Genomic DNA, 20874 nt, shown 5'->3' on the forward strand with positions numbered 1-20874 from the left:
TTTAATGCTTCTAGTATGAAGTGCGGACTGATGATTATATTTTTATAAAGAGTGAATGGCTTACTTTGCCTTTTGAGCCTTTCACAATATAATTGTTTGGCCCCCTCCCCCCCCAAGAACAAAACTTTATCTAAAAAAGCATATCCTTCTCTTGCTGGCACCTCGGAAAGGTGGACCTCCAGCGCCTTCTCCTCGCTTACCTGCCAGGTTAGGCCCCGTGACTCCTCACTTAGAGGCCTGGAGAAGGGAGGCGCCCGACTTGAGCGCCGACCCTTCAGTGCGGAACTCACTTTGCGGGGGAACCGAGCGCGCAGGCACGAGGCGGAGGTTGGCGCAGGCGGCTCCAGGCAGAAGTTCCCCTCCCACTCGCTTGCACATGCTGCCGAGCCGCCACCGCCGCCGCCAGCTGGAAGAGCCGCGCATTCTCGGCGCTGACCTTCCACTTAGTCTGCAGGCTGCCCCCGGCAAGTCACCTTCGCTTGCGGCGGGCAAGGCATGCCCCTGACCTCCTTGGCGGCCCCTTTCCGCCTGGACGCTTAGCGGGGAGGCTGACCATGAACCCTCAATGCGCCCGCTGTGGCAAAGTCGTCTACCCGACCGAGAAAGTCAACTGCCTGGATAAGGTGCGCGCGCGCCAGGTGGCCGAGCCAGCTGCTGCTTGGGGCGAGGGGCGGCCGGTAAAGGTAGAAGGGGACCAGCGAGCATGCGGGGGGGGGGAGGGATGGGCGAGGAACTGCTTCGCGATGGCTTCATTCCTTTCCGTCTGTCTCCGGCATCGTCTCAGATTTTACGTGTGCAGAAGTAGAAGGACTCCAAACTGGGACATTTTAGAGGCCCTCGTTTCCTTTTGCGGGGGAGCATTCGGGATTCTTTGCGGTGGGCGAGATTGAACTCAAAGGGAATGTCATTTGCTATTATGTGCGGAGGCTAGGAAGAGCCTTTCCTACCGGACACCTGTCACCTGTCTTGGATGGCAGCTCCCGCCTCTGCCATTTCATCTCTTCCCCTCCCTTCCCCCTCCCCCCTCTCCCGATTTTAGCCGTGCAATTTACGCGCGGGCAAAAGTATTGGTTTCGAGCTCCACAAGAAAACCGGAGAGTAGGGAAGGAAGAGATGGTTCAGTCTCGTGGTTGCACGGCGGTTCCGGGAAGGGCAGATGGAAAGAGAGAAAAGCCTGCGCGCCTTGCGGGCCAGGCATCTCGAGAGGAGGTCCGTGCTGAACAGCACCGCGCGGGCTTGTTTTTCCCCTCTGTTTTTGGGAACTGGGCTGCGGCGGGAGCGGGGATGAGCGGAAGCGCTGAAGGAGGCAAAGCAAGCCGACGAGCAAGTCGCCTGAGCAGCCCCTGCGCCTCCCCCCTTCCCCCCAGTATCGCAGTGGCGCTGGTTTCAGTAATGAACTTGTCACCCTGCATGCAGCTGACGCATTGCTCGCCCTGCCTGCGGGAGGAGGCGAAGGACTGTAGCGAGCTTCCAAAGGGTCTCCTTCAGGCCCCTCACCCCCCCCCCCCACAACCTGCTTGTCTGGATAGGCTTCAGAAGGAACGAAGAGACTAGGCCTCCTCCCTTTCTTCCATGTGAATGCTGAGGGACTGCTCCCTTTCGACCTCCCCAAATCCTAAAGGTGAGTCCCTCATCTGGGACTCGAACTGCCCTCTCGCCTCCAGCGCTGCAATGCAGAAGGGGGCTTCTTCGGCGGCGGCTGTTACGTAACGCCACCCCCCCCCCCCGCCGGCTTCTGTGGGCAAAGCTTCGCGAGGGGACAAGGAGTACCTTGCCGCCCGAGCCTGCCCTTCTCGGGGAAATGATTTCTTTCTAGCCCGCTGGGGATCACAAAAGTGCGATTGTATGAAAGAAACCGCAAATAGTGAGGCTGTGACAAAAATGCCTCTGCGCCCCCCCCCAAAAAAAAAAAGAAAAAAAAAGGAATAAACAAATTTTTGGTCGACATTAGGTGGTTGTGGGTGGTGTTGATGTTTTCTGTTTGGGGATCTGCCTTGACAAATTATTTATTTTAATCTCATGTCCTTCTGTTACTCAAATAACAGGAACCATTATCACAAGCTATTTCAATAGCAGCATGAATGAAAATGCTCCTGGAGAATGAGTGGCATTTGTAAATTGTAAATCAGCAGTTTTTGATTTAAGCAATGAAGTAAATTCTCTATAGCCAAGAATACTTTTAGGACCCTGTCCAAGCAGAATGAGCGGGTGACCCATTAAATGAAATAGGATGTTTGCCACATTTCGGTATCATATACATTTAAAGGCCGTACTTTGTAAGTCCATTAAATTTAGAGTCCAAAATAACTCATTTGTAGTCCTGAAAGCTAACAGATCTTAAAAGGACCATCTCCACTCATTGCATAAATACTTTATGTTGGCAATGATACCACTTGTAACCATACATATTTTTTTTCAGTACTGGCACAAGGGATGTTTTCATTGTGAGGTCTGCAAAATGGCTCTAAATATGAACAACTATAAAGGATATGAAAAGAAGCCTTACTGCAATGCGTAAGTGTTAAAATGTTAACTTAAAAAAATGTATTCATTTGTATTCATAAATGTATTCATTCATACATTAGCTCAGGTGGCAAAACCTAGGTATTTGGACGATCTTGGAAAAAAGAGAAGTAAGGTAAAGCCTGATTACTTCTTGGATGAGATGTAATCAGAAATCTCAGGACTACAGACTAGATGGGAAAGTAAAAAAAATATTCCAGAAAATGGGCATGGCAAACCACTTCCATATTGTTGCCAAGATCTCTGCGTGTATTAATGAAGTCATTAGCAGGCAAACTTGATTTGATGAAGATTTTACCTTACATGTACTGACAGGATGGATATTAGCTTCAACAGATATATTACCAAAAGGCAACTTCTCAAATTAGTACGTTCAATCTCTGTGAAGTTCTTTAGTGTGAAGTCTTTATAGTGTACAGAAAAGCCTATTTTTCATTTAAGCAGAAAGCTATCTTTTAGAATGATGACCTCCAAACTCAGAAGGATTGACTGTAGTTTGTATAAAATTTATAGGAGATCATTCTCAAGAGTTTTTATGGCCCTATTAGAATGAAATTGTATAAAATTTCTTAATCAGTGAAGAGTACCAATATAATTTCTACATATGGTTTTGGAGCCAACACCATGAAAGGATTAGTAGATACGTTTTATGAAATTTGCAGATGATACAACAGTAGTGGGCCTTATTCATGATGACAAGGTGGAAGCTTACCCCAAGGAGGTTGAGGGTTTGGTGAACTGGTATAAGGAAAACAGCCTAGTTTTAAATAGGAAAAACCAAAGATGATAGTCGATTTCAGAAAAGGGAGGCACAGCCACACTCCTCTGTGCATTAATGATTCACCTGTGGAGATGGTTACCAGCATCAAATTTCTGGGTGTGCAGCTAACGAGTAGGCCGGCTTGGTCGCTCAACAGTGAGAAACTGGTGAAGCGGGCACAGCAGCCCTGCATTTTCTGCATCGCATGAGAAAAGCTCATCTTCCTTCCCCTGTCCTGACCACTTTCTACAGGGGGACGATCGAGAGCATGCTGTCATACAGCATCACAGTCTGATTTGGAAGCATCACTGCTTCAGACAGGAAGGCGGTGCAGAGAGTGGTGAGGATGGCCGAAAAGATCATTGGCACTTCCCTCCCCTCCATACAGGACATAGCACAGAAGTGTTGCTTGAGCATGGTCCATAAAAATATCTGGGACATTACATATCCTCTTTACGACCTGTTTTCCTTGTTACCTTCTGGGAGGAGGCTTCGTGATATCCGCAGCAGAACATCCAGTTTCAGCCATAGTTTCATTCCATACAGCATTAACCATGTGAACTCTCAAGCTTCCTCCTTCTGTTATATATTCAAGATGGACAGTATTTAATATTTATTTGTTATGAATATGTAGGGGTGTGGGTCTATACCAGGGGTTGGCAACCTGAAACAGTGAAAGAGCCACTTGGAACCGGTTCCCTCACAAAAGGAAAAACTGGGAGCTGCAAAAAATGGGTGTGCATGCATGCGCATGCGCAAAACAAGAGGCTTGACAGAAGAGTGGAGCCTAAGGCGAGACATGCACCTGCCCTGCCCCCTCCGCTCTAATTCACTCGCCTTTGCTTGGAAAAGCTTCTCTCTCGCTCTCTCATTCACTCACATTTTGCTCTAAAAAGCATCTTTCATACTCTTATTCACTCACACTTTGCTCAAAAATGCTTCTCTCTCACTCTCATTCACTCACCAACTTGAAAGGCCAGCCACGGCGCCTCCATTGACTTCCATGGGGACGCTTGGCAATGAAGGGGCTGATTGAAACCACTCCCGGTAGTGCTGCTACTGCTAACTTTTCCTCTTGCTGCTTGGTTCCAATGAAACCAGAGAATCCCCGGATGCCACTGCTGGGGGTGGAAGAGGCTGCCCGGGTTTGGCCGTAGCGGAAGCCAACGACAGTAGTGGTGGAGGCGGCGGCGAGAGAAACGCTGGAGGTCTGCTGCATATCCGTCAGCCTCCACCTCCCCCACAGAAACAAATCCCTGTGCCGGCCCCCATGGCAGCAGCGAGCCACAAGGACCGGGCAATCGCTCCGCTAGCGGCTTCTGTTGTTGGGGTGGCCTAGTGCGCTTGCCAAAACGCTGGAGTGTCTTTGGCGGCTGTGGCGGCAGGAACAGCACTGCCTGCCTGCTGGGCGGAAAAAACAGGGCGGTGGCAGCAGCAGTTGCTGTTGCGGCAGCTTAGTGCCCTTGCAGAGACACTGGAGGTGCTCCAGGCCCGGCGTGGGAACCGCCGCGCTCCCCGTCTTTGGCGGCTGTGGTGGCAGGAGTAGCACTGCCTGCCTGCTGGGCGGAAGAAATAGGAAGGCAGTGGCGGCGGCTGTTGGGGCAGCCTAGTGCCTGGCATGCAGAACTCGGCAAGCAGGCATGGGCGATGCACCAGCAGCTCCTGCCCCTCCAAGTACCAGGCAGTGCTGCCCAGACACACCGCTGCTCCTGCCGCCACAGCCGCCAAAGACAGGGAGCACGGGGCCTGGAGCATCTCCAGTGTCTTGGCAAGGGCACTAAGCTGCCCCAACAGCAGCCACCGCTGCCTTTCTGTTTCTTCCTGCCGCCACAGCTGCCAAAGACAGGGAGTGTGGCAGCTCCCACACCGGGCCTGGAGCACCTCCAGTGTCTCAGCAAGGGCACTAAGCTGCAGCAACAGCAGCTGCCGCTGCTGCCGCTGCCTTTCTGTTTCTTCCGCCCAGCAGGCAGGGGGTGCTGCTCCTGCCGCCACAGCTGCCAAAGACGCTCCAGCGTCTCGGCGAGCGCACTAGGCCACCCCAACAGCAGCCGCCACCAGTGGAGTGATTGCCCGGTCCTTGGGGCTCGCTGCTGCCATGGGGGCCAGCATGGGAATTTGTTTCTGTGGGGGAGGCAGAGGCTGATGGAGATGCGGCAGACCTCCAGTGTCTGTCTCGCTGTCGCTTCCACCGCTACTGTCATTGGCTTCCGCTACGGCCGAACCCGGGCAGCCTCCTCCACTCCCAGCAGTGGCATCTGGGGATTCTCCAGTTTCATCAGAACCAAGCAGCAAGTGACAAAGTTAGCAGTAGCAGCACTACCGGGAGTGGTTTTAATCAGCCCCTTCATTGCCAAGCGTCCCCATGGAAGTCAGTGGATGCACCGCAGCTGGCCTTTCGAATTGGTGACTGAATGAGAGCAAGAGAGAAGCATGGGTTTGACTTGAAGACATCTAAGGTACTTTAAATCCTATGATTCTATATGACTGTGAATTGCAATAATTTTTAGGCACTGTATATACAATAAAATGTCCAATCATTAAGATAACTTAAACTCCACAAAAATTAATCATAATTGGATTCAATGCAATATATCTGTATTCAATGCAAAATATCTATTCTATGCAATCAAATTAGGAGCAATTCTAATATATTGCCCACATAGATTAAAAATAAGCACTCTCCAGGAATAAATTGTGGATTTTTCCAGTGAATGTTTTATTTCTTTCCGTATAACATAAATGCTTTCAGTTCAATAATAGACTCCTTAATTGGATGCTGGTTATTTTTTAAATCCACTTTTGAATACTAGTAATGGAACACTTTCATTTAAATCTATTCCTTGTGGTTCCCCAAAGCTCCTTTTGGAACACATGGAATATTAAAATGTTTGACTTGGGATGTGTGCCCAATATGTCTAATTTAGTATGCATAGTGTTTATTTCCCTTTCAGAAAATGGAATTCTCTTTTGATTCCTGAGAAGGGCAAGTTGCCTTTTTGCTGCTTATAATTTATTTACCTGCTTTTGTTTTTCATCTAGTTGGTCAAACAAAAGTAGGTTGCTTTCCATAGTTTTATTTTTTTTTAAAAAAATATTCCTTTTAATGTTAGCAGGATACTAGAACTCCTATTGAGGCAAAAGGCAGCTGAGTTATTAGGAATGAATGTTGAATAGCAGAATAACAGGAGAAACCTTGCTCAAGCAGGAAACCATGCACCATTTCAAACAAATGGTTGCCAATCTCTTCTTAAAAACCTTCAGTGTTCAGACCCACAACCGGCCTGCTCTTTGGTAAAATAATATTAATAAAAAATCTGCAAGAAATTTCATTTTCCTGCAAGCAAATGACCATAAAATAAAGAAAGCAAAGAATGAAAAGAACTAAATTGCTCTGGGACTTTAGAATTCAAACAAACAGGCACCTGCCACATAATACCCCAGACTTAACATAGAATCAAAATCACATGAAGTATTAGTACTGCTTTATAAATCCTTAGTAAGACCACATCTGGAATACTGCATCCACTTTTGGTCATCACATTACAAAAAAGATGTTGAGACTTTGGAAAAAGTGTAAAGAAGAGCAGCTAAGATTATTAAGGGCCTGAAGACAAAAACATATGAAGAACGGTTGCAAAAATTGGGTGTGGCCAGTCTAGAGAAAAGAAGGACTAGGGATGACATGATAGGAGTATTCTAGTATTTGAGGGGCTGCCACAAAGAGGAAGGGATCAACTTATTTTCCAAAGCACCAGAAGGCAAGACAAGAAACATTGGATGGTAACTAATAAAGGAGAGAAGCAATCTGGAATTAAAGAGAAACTTCCTAACAGTGAGGACAATTAACTAGTGGAAGAGTTTGCCTTCAGAAGTTGTAGGTGCTTCATCACTGGAGGTTTTTAAGAAAAGACTGGACAACCACCTATCTGAAATGATATAGGGTTTCCTGCTTGAGCAGGGGGTTGGACTAGAAGACCTCCAAGGTCCCTTCCAGCTCTGATTAAACATTAAAGACATCTGGCTGTGTGACAAATCAATCTGGCTGTGATTGACAAAATCATCATCAGTTGTAAAAGATAACTACTTGGAACAGCTTACATTCTGCGACAATACCTTTAATACCATCAAATATCAACATCTGTCTTGGAACAACATCAACATCTCAGATCCTTGGGAAGGACTCAGTAGGTCAGACATGTCAAACTTGCGACGTCATGTGATGTTGCGAGATGTATCGGGACTGTTTTGCTATTGCCGGCAATGGGGTGGGCGCGGCTTCCGTATGATGAAACCGGCCCGCGGGCTGGCAGTTTGACACCCCTGTAATAGGTGGATAAAAATGCCAAATCCAGTCTGAACATTTGGCTGACTGTATGATGAACTATAATAACAACAGACGCATCTTTAGACATTGAAATATTAACTACCGTAGTTTCCGGCGTATAAGACTACTTTTTAACCCATGAAAATCTTCTCAAAAGTCAGGTCTTATACACCGGGTGCTGAAAATTTAGGGACAGGGCTGGCTAGAAAACCTGGAGCGGATCTCCCATTTAGTCTGCGCAGGGAAAGCGGGACCAATTAGAGAAGAAGCTGCAGTCTGTGATTTTTTACAGGCTGGGGTCTGGGCATCTTTCCTTCTAAAGTTGAAGAGCAGCTGTAGTATATCCCAACTTGACAGGCAGGTGGGGAAGGCAGCAGCCAGAGCAGCGGCTTAGCTCTAAGGACACATTTGACTCAGGAACTGGGTGGGCTGGCTGGAAAACCTGGAGCGGATCTCCCATTTGGTCTTTTTTTAAAAAAATCCCATTTATATCCTGCCCTTCTCCGAAGACTCAGGGTGGCTTACAATTTAAAGCACAAATCAATGTGCTTAGCAATAGCCTTCATTCTGTGTATATGCCTGTTTATTAGGGCTTTCACCCCCCCCCCCCAAGCAGCATTATTACAAAGTCAGCTTATTGCCCCCAACAATCTGGGTCCTCATTTTACCTACCGTGGAAGGATGGAAAGCTGAGTCAACCTTGAGACTGGTGGGATGCGAACCTGCACTAATTGCAGGCAGCTGGTGTTATTTAAGGCTCTGCGCAGGGAAAGCTTTAGAGTCAATTAGGAAAAGTGAAAAAGTTAATTAGGAAAATAGGGAACGGTTGCTGGAATTTGGTATGTGTAGCTTAACGAAGAGAAGGGTGAGGGGTGACATGATAGCAGTGATCCAATATCTCAGGGGCTGCCACAAAGCAGAGGGAGCCAAGCTATTCTCCAAAGCACCTGAAAGCAGGACAAGAAGCAATAGATGGAAACTAGTCAAAGAGAGAAGCAACCTAGAACTAAGGAGAAACTTCCTGACAGTTAGAACAATTAACCAGTGGAACAACCTGCCTCCAGAAGTGGTGAATGCTCCAACACTGGAAGTTTTGAAGAAGAGACTGGACAGCCATTTGTCTGAAATGGTATAGGGTTTCCTGCCTTAGCAGGGGGTTGGACTAGATGACCTCCAAGGTCCCCTCCAACTACTTCTTCTTCTTCTTCTTCTTCTTCTTCTTCTTCTTCTTCTTCTTCTTCTTCTTCTTCTTCTTCTTCTTCTTCTTCTTCTTCTTCTTCTTCTTTTTCTTCTTCTTCTTCTTCTTCTTCTTCTTCTTCTTCTTATTATTATTATTATTATTATTATTATTATTATTATTATTATAGTTTAATCCACTTGCACTGTTTTATGTTTACATGTTTGATGACAAACAGCCTTATGTTTATAAGTGACAGTTTTCCTACTAAGCACCTGCATGTCATAAGCATTTGAATTAAAATTACCATATTAAAATCAAATCTGATGTTTTTTAATTTTTATTTGGTGTGCGTTGGAAGAGGGGTAGTCTTATACGGTGAGTATAGCCCAAACCCTATAATTTAACAGGAAATGTAGGGGGTCGTCTTATACGCCCAGTCATCTTATACGCCGGAAAATACGGTACTATTTGAGAAAGTTTTACAATTCTTTACCAAAGCAAAGGCTAAATGATTATTTTTTATCTAGCAACTTGAATTTCTTACTCTTAATTGGAGTTGATTTTAATATTCTTTATACTTTAAAATTTTAAGACTTTAATTATTGCAGAGAGCAAAAGATCCCTTTGCTTGAAGAGTGATTTTAATACATATGTTACTTACATATTTAATACTGAATGCTTTACTTATTCATATGGCTGATATGAGTCTCTTAGAAAATTGCTGTTTCAAATACAAGCATTTTCAGAAATGTGTCTATAGAATCTGAATTACCCAGGGGATGTTCGCTGTCCTGTTCCTGTGAGTAAATGAGACTGTAGAACTTGTATTGTTATTCACTGTTTGCTCTATTAAGGGTATCCTTAAGGCTCTTCTCCTGGTGAGTGTGTGTATGCACATTGATATTACCTATGTTAGAAAAAGGTGAATGGTATTTCTGAATGCTTAAATATCACCACCTTGAATAGCATGATCATCAAATAGGAAACTAAAATTCAGTCAATACCTCTTCTGAACATAATCCTCATTAAAAACTAGTCCTTATCCTGCACTGAGGTGTGATTCAGGAAGAGGAACAATATGGAAAAGAATGTTTTCACCATTTCATTTCATTTCATCCCATGGAGTGCAGCTTTTGTGAACTTCAACTTCTGCTAACTTTGTCAATACACCTTGTAAATACACCTTCATAAGTTTAATTGCATTTTTGGCACTTACTCTAGGCTATTGCAAATCAACAATAGAGTTGTATATTAAAATTTGAAATTGATCATAAACATAACAAATTTCTGCAAAGGGTTATGTAGAGAAGTCTCATTTAGTTCAAAAGTAAGTAATTTAATAGTTCATGTACTTAATCTACATGTACTTAATCTAAATTAAATCTTGTAGACATTATATAGATCTGATTCTAGTACATTACATTAGCTTTTAAACTAATATATTAACCAAAATGTACCAGATAACAAGAGAGAAACAATTTACTGATTAAGATTGAATGAGTGAAACCAGTCCCAAAACATCATCAGCATGGCATAACCTTTAAAATGAATTGTTATGGCAAAGCTGTTAACAGTGATATGTTAGCCCAGCAATCTATGTTTGCTGCACTTTAGCCAAAACTATTTTCATTTCCCCTTTTGAATTCAATTTATGTGATTTATTCATATCTTTATTATCCTTTATATGATTTTTAATACTTTTAAATCAATTTTTAATACCTGGTTCAGATCTGATTTCTAGGTGCAAAACTCCAGTTTTTTTTAAAAATCTCTCTATGTGCTGGTCACTTGGAATTTTGCAACCGGATATGGTGAGCCTAACTCAAGATTATTCTCCCATTTCTATTAATGTAATAGGATAAAATGCTGCAAAAAGATGTAAAAATACAAACACATTAACATCTAGATATGGCTTTAAATTAAATGGAACTTAAGGTTGGATAGATAAGGTTATAAACAAAGTCCTAAATTAATTTTGAAAACTTTAAAGCAGCAGAAGTAAAATGATTTAATGAAGCATGGGAATAAGGACAGCTTTTTAGACACATTAATTAGGAATGCAGCAAAATAGTATGAAGCGTCACAAAAATCCCAACCTGCTGTGGTATGGGGGAGATTTTTGTTGTGCTTGTTCTGTGAAGTAAAATAAGAAATTTGTTCATTTCAAAAAGCCCCACAAATGTGTTTCTCGGTGCTTAGAAAATTCCTGGGAGTTGAAGTCCACACATTTTAAAGTTGCCAATGCTGAGAAACACTGAGCTAAATAACACTACAACAAAAATACATAATTTCTTCCTATAAGTTATGTGATGAGATGTAATTTGTTTTTTTCTGTATATGTGAGGCCAGGGAAACATACTGGTGCACATGAAGGCTGCACTTACTGTAAAGAGGAGATACAATATAAAGAACATAGGCCCACTAATTTCATACTTGCATACTCTCATTGCCAGGACTGATGATCTTTAATTCTCGGACCCATGCCATTTAGGGCTTTATAGGTAATCACCAGCACCTTGAATCTCACCCTTCAGCTTCCCAGTCCTGTTTACAACTTGGCTGTTCGCTTACATCAGGGGTGTCAAACTGCCATCATCAGGAAACCGTGCCCTCCCATTGCTGGCAGTGGAGAAAAAGCTCCGATACATTGTGCGACGTCACATGACGTTGCGAGTTTGACATGTCTGCCTTACATGATCTCCCATCTAATTGTTAACCAAACCTTTCTTCCATATATACAACTAGGTACTATCAACTGCTGAGTCATATATAATGTAACAGTATAACAGCACTGTATTGCAATGCAGTGATATGGTTGTGATAGTGAATGTCACCCCCAGTTTCATTTGATTGCAGGAAGTTCCCCACTTAATGGCTCTCATTGGTACCAGCAATTCTGTTGCTAAGCAATATCATGTGAAATGTCATGTGACTGCTCTGCTTTGTGATGGCAGTTCTGGCAATCCAAGTCAGTGTTGTGCAAATCCCCCACTTTTATTATGTGAGGGCCCAGTTGGATCCAATTCATTCTTGGAAGAGGTAAGGGACTAAGTCACTTCAGTTCTCCCTATCTTCCTATTTCCCGCCATCTTTTTTCCCCCCCTGCCTACTTGCCATCACCAGCTGTGCCTCCTGGCTTGGCCCAGTCTCTCTCTTGCCCATTGTAGCATGCAGCACTGCTGGCCAAGATCTTCTTTCATACTGGCCTTCTTTTGCATATTGGCTGGGGCATCCTTTTGCTCTAATACAGCCAGTATCTTCTTTCTCATTGGCCTTCTTTCACCTGTCGGCCAGGTCTTTCTTTTGTGAAAGGAAGCTTCAGCTGGCGCATGAAACAATTCCCTGGCTGGTGCAAAAAAGAAGGACCTGGCTAAGAGTGGTGCACAGGGCAGTACACATCCGTCTATCTGTACCATTCATTTGTCAGCTCTGGGACATTTCCATGATACTTCCCTCACAAATGGTCAGGCTAGTGAATCCTGTGGAGAGTTGACAACAAAAATCAGTTGAGAGAGGCAGCATTGAGGTGTTTGTAAATGCTGATAGGCCAAGAGTTGTTCACATGATTGTGGGGGCACTTCAAGAGCTAGAACTTGTAAATTTCTTTATTCAATGCTATCTTAATTTTGAACAGTCCCTGAATGAATGGTTATTAAGTGAGGATTACCTGTATGTATTTAATAAATAATGAATAAATGAATAAATAAATATTTAATCCCACCTCCTCTTTCCAATATAGTTACTCCTTCTTTTTACTCCTTTTCTTCTTGTTTTTGGCTCTTTCTGAAAGGAGATACTAGGTGTATCTGTAAATACCTGTGGGTTTTTGTATGTACAGTATACAGGTGTTTATCTATGTTATACAAAGCTCTTTTGCATGACTTTCCCAACTTGTTCTGGCAAGCAAAGTCAGTGGGGGAAGTTTTGCTTAACAATCACATGGTAAAAAAGGTTATAAAATCAGGTTCAACGGACTTAGCAAATGCTTTGCTTAGCAACAGAAATTCTGATCCCAATTATGGTTGTAAGTTGAGGACTAACATAAAACATTTGTCAAAAGTTATGAAATGTTCAGGATTTCATTCTATAAAAGTGCTTTGGAGCATGCAGAATGCAAAGATAGCACTTGTTTGCAATTCTATAAAGAAGGCTCAGAAAGTAGGACAAGAAGAATTGATCTCTCTGCTGAAGTCAGTAACTTAGTAAATAGAATGCCTTGGGCTCCTGGAGCTCTGAAGGGACTGTTGTTCCTAGAAATACATTCTAACTGACAAGTATTATTACCTTGAAAAGAATCTACTGAATATTTCAAATACTGAAATGTAATAGAGTTCATTACTGCTACTGATGTACTTCTTTATTGAAGGCATGAAGCAAATGTTCCCTTTGCCCCGTTGGACATGGCCCGAGAGGCCTTGAGCATCAGGACTGTGAATTGAATCTGAGTCTCTTTGATTTAAGTTCATTTCTGTATTTCATGAAGCTTTATATTCTCTCTGTCTCAGTTGCTACTCTGCCCATCTTTCAATACCCTTTTGTTCTTCAAAAGCTTGCAGATTCATAATTGCTTTGCTATGCTTGGTTGCTATGCGCCGTAACATTAAGTATGGATGTTAGTAGCTGTGTGTTGAAAAACTAAGTCCTGGCTACTAGCCTGGAAATTTCTTAGTATTTTCAATCAAGTGCTGTTTTGTTTTATAATTCAGAGACAGGAGGAGGAACAGAGTCTAATTTGTTGGATGATTGGTACTGGATAAGCACAGTATCTTGACCAATAAAACATTAGTCTGTTAATTCTGACTCCATTGTGCTCCATTGCAATGAGTCTTAGGCTAGCATTTCAAAAGAATGGAAGAGGAGTGTTTAATTTTCTGTTCTTTTTCCAAATCCTTCAGAGAAGCAGTATCTGTGGGAGTGGTAATGCTGGTGGTGGTCTAATTGATAGGTCATTCCAATAACAATACTGTTGTATTATTGTGCCAATAGAACTTCCCATTTCTTATAAGCATTCTGACATTGCACATATTCCAAATAGAGTGGGCCTGTGGCATGATTTTTTTTGTCAGTTTGATAAAAAACAGCCAGAGGCTATAAATGACAATGCCTCAGACTAATAGAGAGTTCCACATTTTGGATTAGAAAGGAAGACATCAAATTGTCAAATAGAAACATATACAGTATTTCTATTCCCATGAAGTAAAAAAAAATAGAGTGCCAGAGACAGATTTCAAAGCGTTTCATGACAGCTTAAAACCTAACATATGTTTTATGACATAAACCTTCATGGATAATTTCATTCTCAACAATACGTTTATCTCTTAATATATTTGTTAGTGCACTGTTTTGTTCCAATAGGGTAACATATCCAACCTGTGGAAAAAAAATTAATTATCTATTCTTGAGAAATGTGTATGTTATGAGAAGGTAACTGTAATAAAGAATTAAGTCCATTTTTATTTTTAGTTGAATAATTGATAAAAGGCTATCGATAGACGTCTGAACATATTGCAGCCAGTGCTTTTTTTGTAAAAGAAAAAGGTGCCGGAACTCACACACGTCATACAACCCGCCTTGCCTACCCTACAAGGTTCCTTCCAAAAAAGGTGCCGGAACTCCGTTCTGAGCGTTCTATGAGAAAAAAAGCCCTGATTGCAGCAATAAAAATGAAAGTTTTACCAAAAAATAATTTTTTGTTTTGGATGATCCCAATTAAATTTTTGGATCAAGAATTAAAGGAAATACAGAGATTGCTGGAGGTGTATTGTAATGGAGGTAAGAGAACAAGAATAAGTAAAGCATTATGGTATGTGTTATATACTGGGTTTGTTGCTTGATTGACGAGACGAGGTGAGTGAGTTCAGCAAGAATCATTCTTTATTTGCTTACAGGAACTGAACTGAGAAACAGGGCTGCGAATGCAGCTATTTATACCCTGACCTCTAGGTGGCGGCCAATAGGTTTAAAGCAAGCTATTGCCGCCCTAGAAGCAGCCAATGGCGACGCTGGAGACGGGTTGTCTGAGGAGCTGGGAGCCGTTAGCCAGCTTCCCTGCTTAAACAACCTTCCAGCAATTAACCCCATGTGATAGTTTTTAGTAAGACAAAACCCAATACATTACACCCCTCCCCCCTAGAATGGACACACATTATAACAACAAAAGGAATGATTACAGCAATTAAAAGTTTTACAGAGATACAAAGAGAAGTATGCAAAAGTACACCTTTTTCCGTTTGCTAATACAGAGGCTGTCCTGGCTAGCAGCAATTCGATGACACATACAACATTATAGCTCAGTTATTTTGGAACAAAATCTTGTAAATACACAGGAGGCTTGTGAACCCTTGTGGAACGCCTGGGAGAGCCGGGCACTCCCCGGTCTACCAACTTGCCCGCTGGCCTGGGTAGACCAGGGTCCTTAGGTTCAAGTGAATCTGGTTGACTCGGAATTCTCTGGCTGGCCATTCCAGGTCGGCCCACCCCAGAGTCTAATCCTTCCACAGAGTTAGCACAGCGGCTGTAGTGTTCTGGTTGACTTTCTCCATCAGGGGCCCCATGTTGCACTCCTGGGCTTTGCCCCTCTATGACCACCTTCCCGTTGCTCTGACTGCTTGGGACCTCAGAGCATGTGGATTGTTTGGCCTGGCTGCCGGTTTGAGGTCCATGGATGGAACCTAGGATGAAGTCCTTGCTTTGTGGCCATTCTGGAAAACGCTTCCTAAGCTGATCGATATAGCAATGAACGACTCGCCCGCCCTCTAGGCCCACTTCGTATGAGAGAGGGCCCGACATTTTGGTGATTTTTCCTGGCACCCACAAGTTCCCATGCCCATAGTTCTGGGCCCACACCCCGTCACCCACTTGCAACCCCCGCGGGGGTCTTGGGCAAGAAGCCTCTGCTGTCACCCTGTCTGGGTGCAACCTGTCCAGTTTCGTGATTATTCACCTCCCCAAGCGCAGCTCTGCTGGGCTTTTGCCGGTTGCCATGCACGGTGTGGAATGTTGGCAGAGCAAAAAGTCGGCCAGTGATTTTTTCGTGGTGCACACCATTCATTTGACTTTCCCATTACTAGATGGGTGAAATGGAGCCGATGTCGCATGCCTAATGAGGTTTGCCCTCAGGAAAACCTGAAATTCTGCCACAGTGAATTGGGCTCCATTGTCGGACACTATGACGTCTGGTAGCCCATGCGTTGCAAAGAGTTTCCTAAGCACCTGGATGGTCTTAGCAGTATTTATTTATTTATTTATTTATTTATTCATTTTTATATACCGCCCTTCTCCCGAGGGACTCGGGGCGGTGTACAGAGTAAGGTAGGTATACAGATGAACAATAGTAAAAACAATAGTAAAAAACAACTGAGACCCCAAGAACTATCAGGCCAGGCCGGACTGCTGGAACAGGTAAGTTTTTAAGTCGCACCGGAAGGTGCGGAGGAGGGGGCCATCTGGATTTCGGTAGGCAAGCAGTTCCAGAGGGTTGGCGCGCCCACTGAGAATGCCCTCCCCCTGGGGGCCACCAGCCGACATTCCTTGAGCGGTGGCACCCTGAGGAGGCCCTCTCTGTGGGAGCGCACAGGACGGAGGGGTGTTGACGTTGGCAGAAGGTGTTCCCGTAGGTAGTCCGGACCCATGCCATGCAGGGCTTTGTATGTCATTGTTAGCACCTTGAATTTCACTCGGAAGGCAACCGGAAGCCAGTGCAGCTCACGGAGGAGAGGTGTGATATGGGAGTATCGGGAGGCCCCCAAAAGTGTCCGTGCAGCTGCACTTTGCACCAGTTGAAGCTTCCGAGTGGCTCTCAAGGGCAGCCCCATGTAGAGAGCGTTACAGTAGTCAAGGCGAGAGGTCACAAGTGCATGGGTGACTGTACGTAAGGCATCCAGGTCCAGATAAGGTCATAGTTGGCGCACCAGTCGAACCCGGGAGAAGGCCCCCTTGGTCACAGCTCCTATGTGATCTTCCAAGGATAGCTGTGAGTCTAGGAGGACACCCAGGTTGCGGGCCCTATCAACAGGGGGTAATAACTCGTCCCCGATGTTAAGGGATGGAATGTTCTGAGTATCCTGGCTTGCCGGTATGTACAGCCATTCAGTCTTGTCCGGGTTGAGTTGAAGCCTGTTCCTCCCCATCCATTCCCGGACCGCCTTCAGGCAACGGGACATCACGTCGAGGACATCACTGATGCTGTTTGGAGTTGAGATGAAAAGCTGGGTGTCATCAGCATACTGATGGTACCCTACTCCAAAACCACGAATGATCTCACCCAGCGGTTTCATGTAGATGTTGAACAGGAGAGGCGAGAGAACCGACCCTTGAGGGACTCCGCAAACAAGAGGCCTCGGAGTCGTATTTGCGACTGGTATAACTTCCAGTGGCTGTCAACCACTATGAGAAATAACTGTCCCTGAAAGGGCCCAGTGAAGTCTATATGAATCCTTGACCAGGGTGTGTGTGTCTCCTCCCATCTATGGACAGGAGCATGCGGCATTTCAGGCCTAGACTGCTGACACGTGTAACACCCGTGTACTTGAGCTTCAATGGCTTTATCTAATCCTGGCCACCATAAATAGCTTTGTGCCAAAGCTTTCATGTGAACAATACCTAGATGGCCTTCATGAAGCGATTGCAATACCCTGTCCCTTAATGAGGTGGGAACAATGACCCTGTTCCCCCATAGAATACAGCACTTCTGAGCTGAGAGCTTGTGTTTTCTTGTGATGTACCTCTGGAACTCAGGACCCGTGCTTTTCTCTAGCCACCCCATGTGGCTAGAGAAAAGATAGCACTCTGCTTAGAGTCTTGTCTGCCGCCGTTTCTGAGGCTCTGTCCCCTGCGTGGAGGGGAAACTCCGGAAAGTCCTGAATGGACAAAACGTGGGCTGCTGGGGCTGGATCTGGCTCGATTTGAGGCAGTGGAAGCCTGCTCAGGCCATCTGCATGGCCCATATCTTTGCCAGGTTTGTGAATTAGTTTAAAGCTGTATACTGATAAAAAATGGACCATCTTAACATTGTAGGCTAGGGGATAATATGTGGGGTGTCTGTCTGTCTGTAGTGAATAACACCAATAGCAGTTTATGGTCTGTGAAGACTCTGAAGTCCGTGCCATACAAGTAGTCATGGATTTTTTTTACTCCAGCTACAATGGCCAATGCCTCCTTATCAATTTGTGCATAATTACGTTCTGTGGAGGACAGTGTCCTGGAATAAAAAGCAATCGGGACTTGGTACCCATCGCTCTCCAAGTGACTTAGGACAGCCCCCACCCCATATGGGGATGCGTCACACGCAAGGCATACCGGCATTGATTCCTTAAAGTGAGTGATTGTGGAACTGACGGACAGTAGAGCCTTCAATTCCTGAAAGCTTCTTTTGTGAACACTAGTCCACTTCCACGCAGTATTTTTGTCCAAGAGCCAGTGTAACGGCTCTGCCACTGCGGCCTTGTTAGGAAGGAACGCATGGTAAAAAATTATCTCACTCAGCATCTATCTTGTGTTTAAGAGCAAATGGCACTCTACGAGGTTTAATCCTGACTGGCTCTATAGTAGGATCTAGTTTAAATGTTATTGGCAGGCCCGTGTACATCCCCAGACCTGAGTCAAACACATGTTTTACTTTAAACGCCCCCCTGTGGGTTACAATTGTCTGTGCCATGGCTGTGGCCTCATCAACAGGAAGCTGTTGGTAGGCCTGAGCCAAATCTAATTTTGCAAAACTTTTACCACCTTGCAAGGACGCCAGGATGTGGCTTACTACTTGTACCGGGTACGCATGCTGTTTGAGTGCACGATTAATTGTGCATTTGTAATTGGCACAGATTCTGACCTCCCCGTTGGCTTTTAGTGGTGTGACGATTGGGGTCTCCCATTCACCCCATCTATGGGCTGTTCTACGAGTTTATCTAACTCAGCATCTATCTTGTGTTTAAGAGCAAATGGCACTCTACGAGGTTTAATCCTGACTGGCTCTATAGTAGGATCTAGTTTAAATGTTATTGGCAGGCCCGTGTACATCCCCAGACCTGAGTAAAACACATCTGCGAATTCCTTGCATACTGTCACTAGACTCGTGACTTGCGTCCAGTTGATTCCAGTTACTTGGATGCCTAGTGCATCAAACCAATCGAGCCCAATCAGGCTTGTTCGCTGACCCCCTACTACAACAACATCCAGGTGTCCAGAAAACCCCTTAAATTTGATGGTCAGTGTGGCCTCCCCCTTGACTGCGACTGGCATTCTGGAAGTCGGTCAGTACAATGTCAGATGGCCTCAGCTTGGCCCATCTCTTGCTGCAATTGCAGACGAAGTTAAATGTCCCAAGTGATATAATGGATACGGCTGAACCCGTGTCCAGCTCCATCTTGCAAGGGACCTCTTGCAGCTCAGATGCATTCAGATGCTGTTTTACCTTGTTGCTGAACCCTCTGTTCGAATGTGTGGTGCCAAGTGATTACCGACAGCTTGGGCTGGAAATGGTCACCGCTGTGTTTTTTCAAGTCTGCGAACGTTACGGACTCCAATGGCATTGGCACGAACAAGTTCTCCGTGATGTTGAACATGGCTGGGCTGCACACAGGAGCGTAGCGGCCTTCAGGCCGTCCTTGGCAACTTGATTCGTGCATAGATAATTCTCAACCCTGGATAGATACGAAGACCATCTTTCCGGGTGAGCTATATCAAATTCTTCCAGCTTTCCGACCTTTGCCATTTCTGCTGGTCTTTGCAGCTGGGGCTCGTCGTCTTCTTATCCTGCTCCTCCGTATGCCCAGGGACTGGTCCTCTGGGCGCTTGGTCGCTAGCGTGGTTGTGCTAGGCCAACCATAGGGGGGGAAGAATTGCTTTTCCCACTAGGCATGTTCAACCTCTCCCCTAGTGACTCTCAGCTCTGTTGGAGAAGCAGGATCCCACCCTCGTCGCCAGTGTTATATACTGGGTTCGTTGCTTGATTGACAAGACGAGGTGAGTGAGTTCAGCAAGAATTGTATATTGTTAGTTGGTATACGAGAAGAAATATAGGTAATAAAAATGGTGTCCAGGGGAGTTGTTTTTTATTTAGATTTATATGTGTTATGTTTGTATTTGAATTTTTTTTAAAAAGATAGATGTCTGAACATTTTACTAATAGATTCATTTCATCATTCAGTCAACTGCAGTTTTTTCATGTGTTTAAATAAAAACACAAGAAAAAAAATTACCTTTTTTAAAATAATTGCCAAATTCTTATCAACTTTGCCTTAATGGAGATAATATCTAAGAACAGGATGTTATGCTTTTAAGCTTTCAGTGATTCCATTTTCCTCATAACTGTGCTGGTTTGATACCAGTTCTGCAGAGCAGTTTTAATACTTGTCTGGATTAAATTGTAAAGTTACAGCTATCTGTTGTTTGAAAATAGAAACATTAGTAGAAATAAAACTAATAAAACAAGAGTAAACTGGATGTGTATTGCCCTAGCGCTGACAATTATTGAAATATAAATAGAAACATTTGCAAGTAATATTTTCTGCCTCTTTTTGTAAGCAGAAAACACTGTCAAACATTTTCTCCTTCTCAAAATAAAATTTGGACAGTCCTTTATAAACTTGGAAATACAAGCTGCTACATGAATACTGGCCTTTATTACATTTAAAAGCAAGGTTAATAGAACAATTAAATGTCAGACCATGCCAAGGATATGTTTTAATGGAATTACTGCCAACAACATTTTGCAAGATACACAGATTTCTTTCATATCTGTATTCCTTATCTAATATTCATGTGAAGCTGAGTGGGAAATAAATTTTTGTGAAGAAATAGTGTTTTTTCTTCTAAAGATTTTTTCTTATTTTGTCCCTCTAAACATTTTCATACATAATTACTGTCAATTACTGAGAATTATTGCCTTAGAGCAGTGTTTCTCAGTATTAGCAACTTTGAGGTATATGAACTTTAATATATGGAGTTCAAATCCATACATCTTAAAGTTGCGAAGATTGAAAAACACTTGGTTAGGGTATAAAGATTTGGGTTAGGATGAAAAAATGGTTGCTGATAAAATTTGTACATTAGTCTCTAGAGATTGCCAACTTTTTTTTCTAATGGAAGACT

At 44.0% G+C, this 20874-nt stretch overlaps 1 protein-coding gene across 4 annotated transcripts in view; it reads left to right on the forward strand.

Moving 5' to 3' along the window:
- Window positions 1-352: 352 nt before the first annotated feature.
- LOC308678210 (LIM zinc-binding domain-containing Nebulette) overlaps window positions 353-20874 on the forward strand; it is a 203538-nt gene continuing 183016 nt past the window's right edge. For 3 of the 4 annotated variants that reach the window (XM_081345216.1, XM_081345218.1, XM_081345219.1), the window contains exons 1-2: window positions 1100-1209; window positions 2420-2514. In XM_081345216.1, the coding sequence (XP_081201342.1) occupies window positions 1114-1209; window positions 2420-2514 (191 nt within the window). In that variant the 5' untranslated portion in view covers window positions 1100-1113. Of the gene's footprint in view, window positions 624-1099; window positions 1210-2419; window positions 2515-20874 lie in introns of those variants that run through there. The other variant, XM_081345217.1, reaches the window with a different exon arrangement.

The sequence above is a fragment of the Vipera berus genome (genome assembly GCF_964194415.1).
Source record: "Vipera berus genome assembly, chromosome: Z".
Classification (NCBI taxonomy): Eukaryota; Metazoa; Chordata; class Lepidosauria; order Squamata; family Viperidae; genus Vipera; species Vipera berus.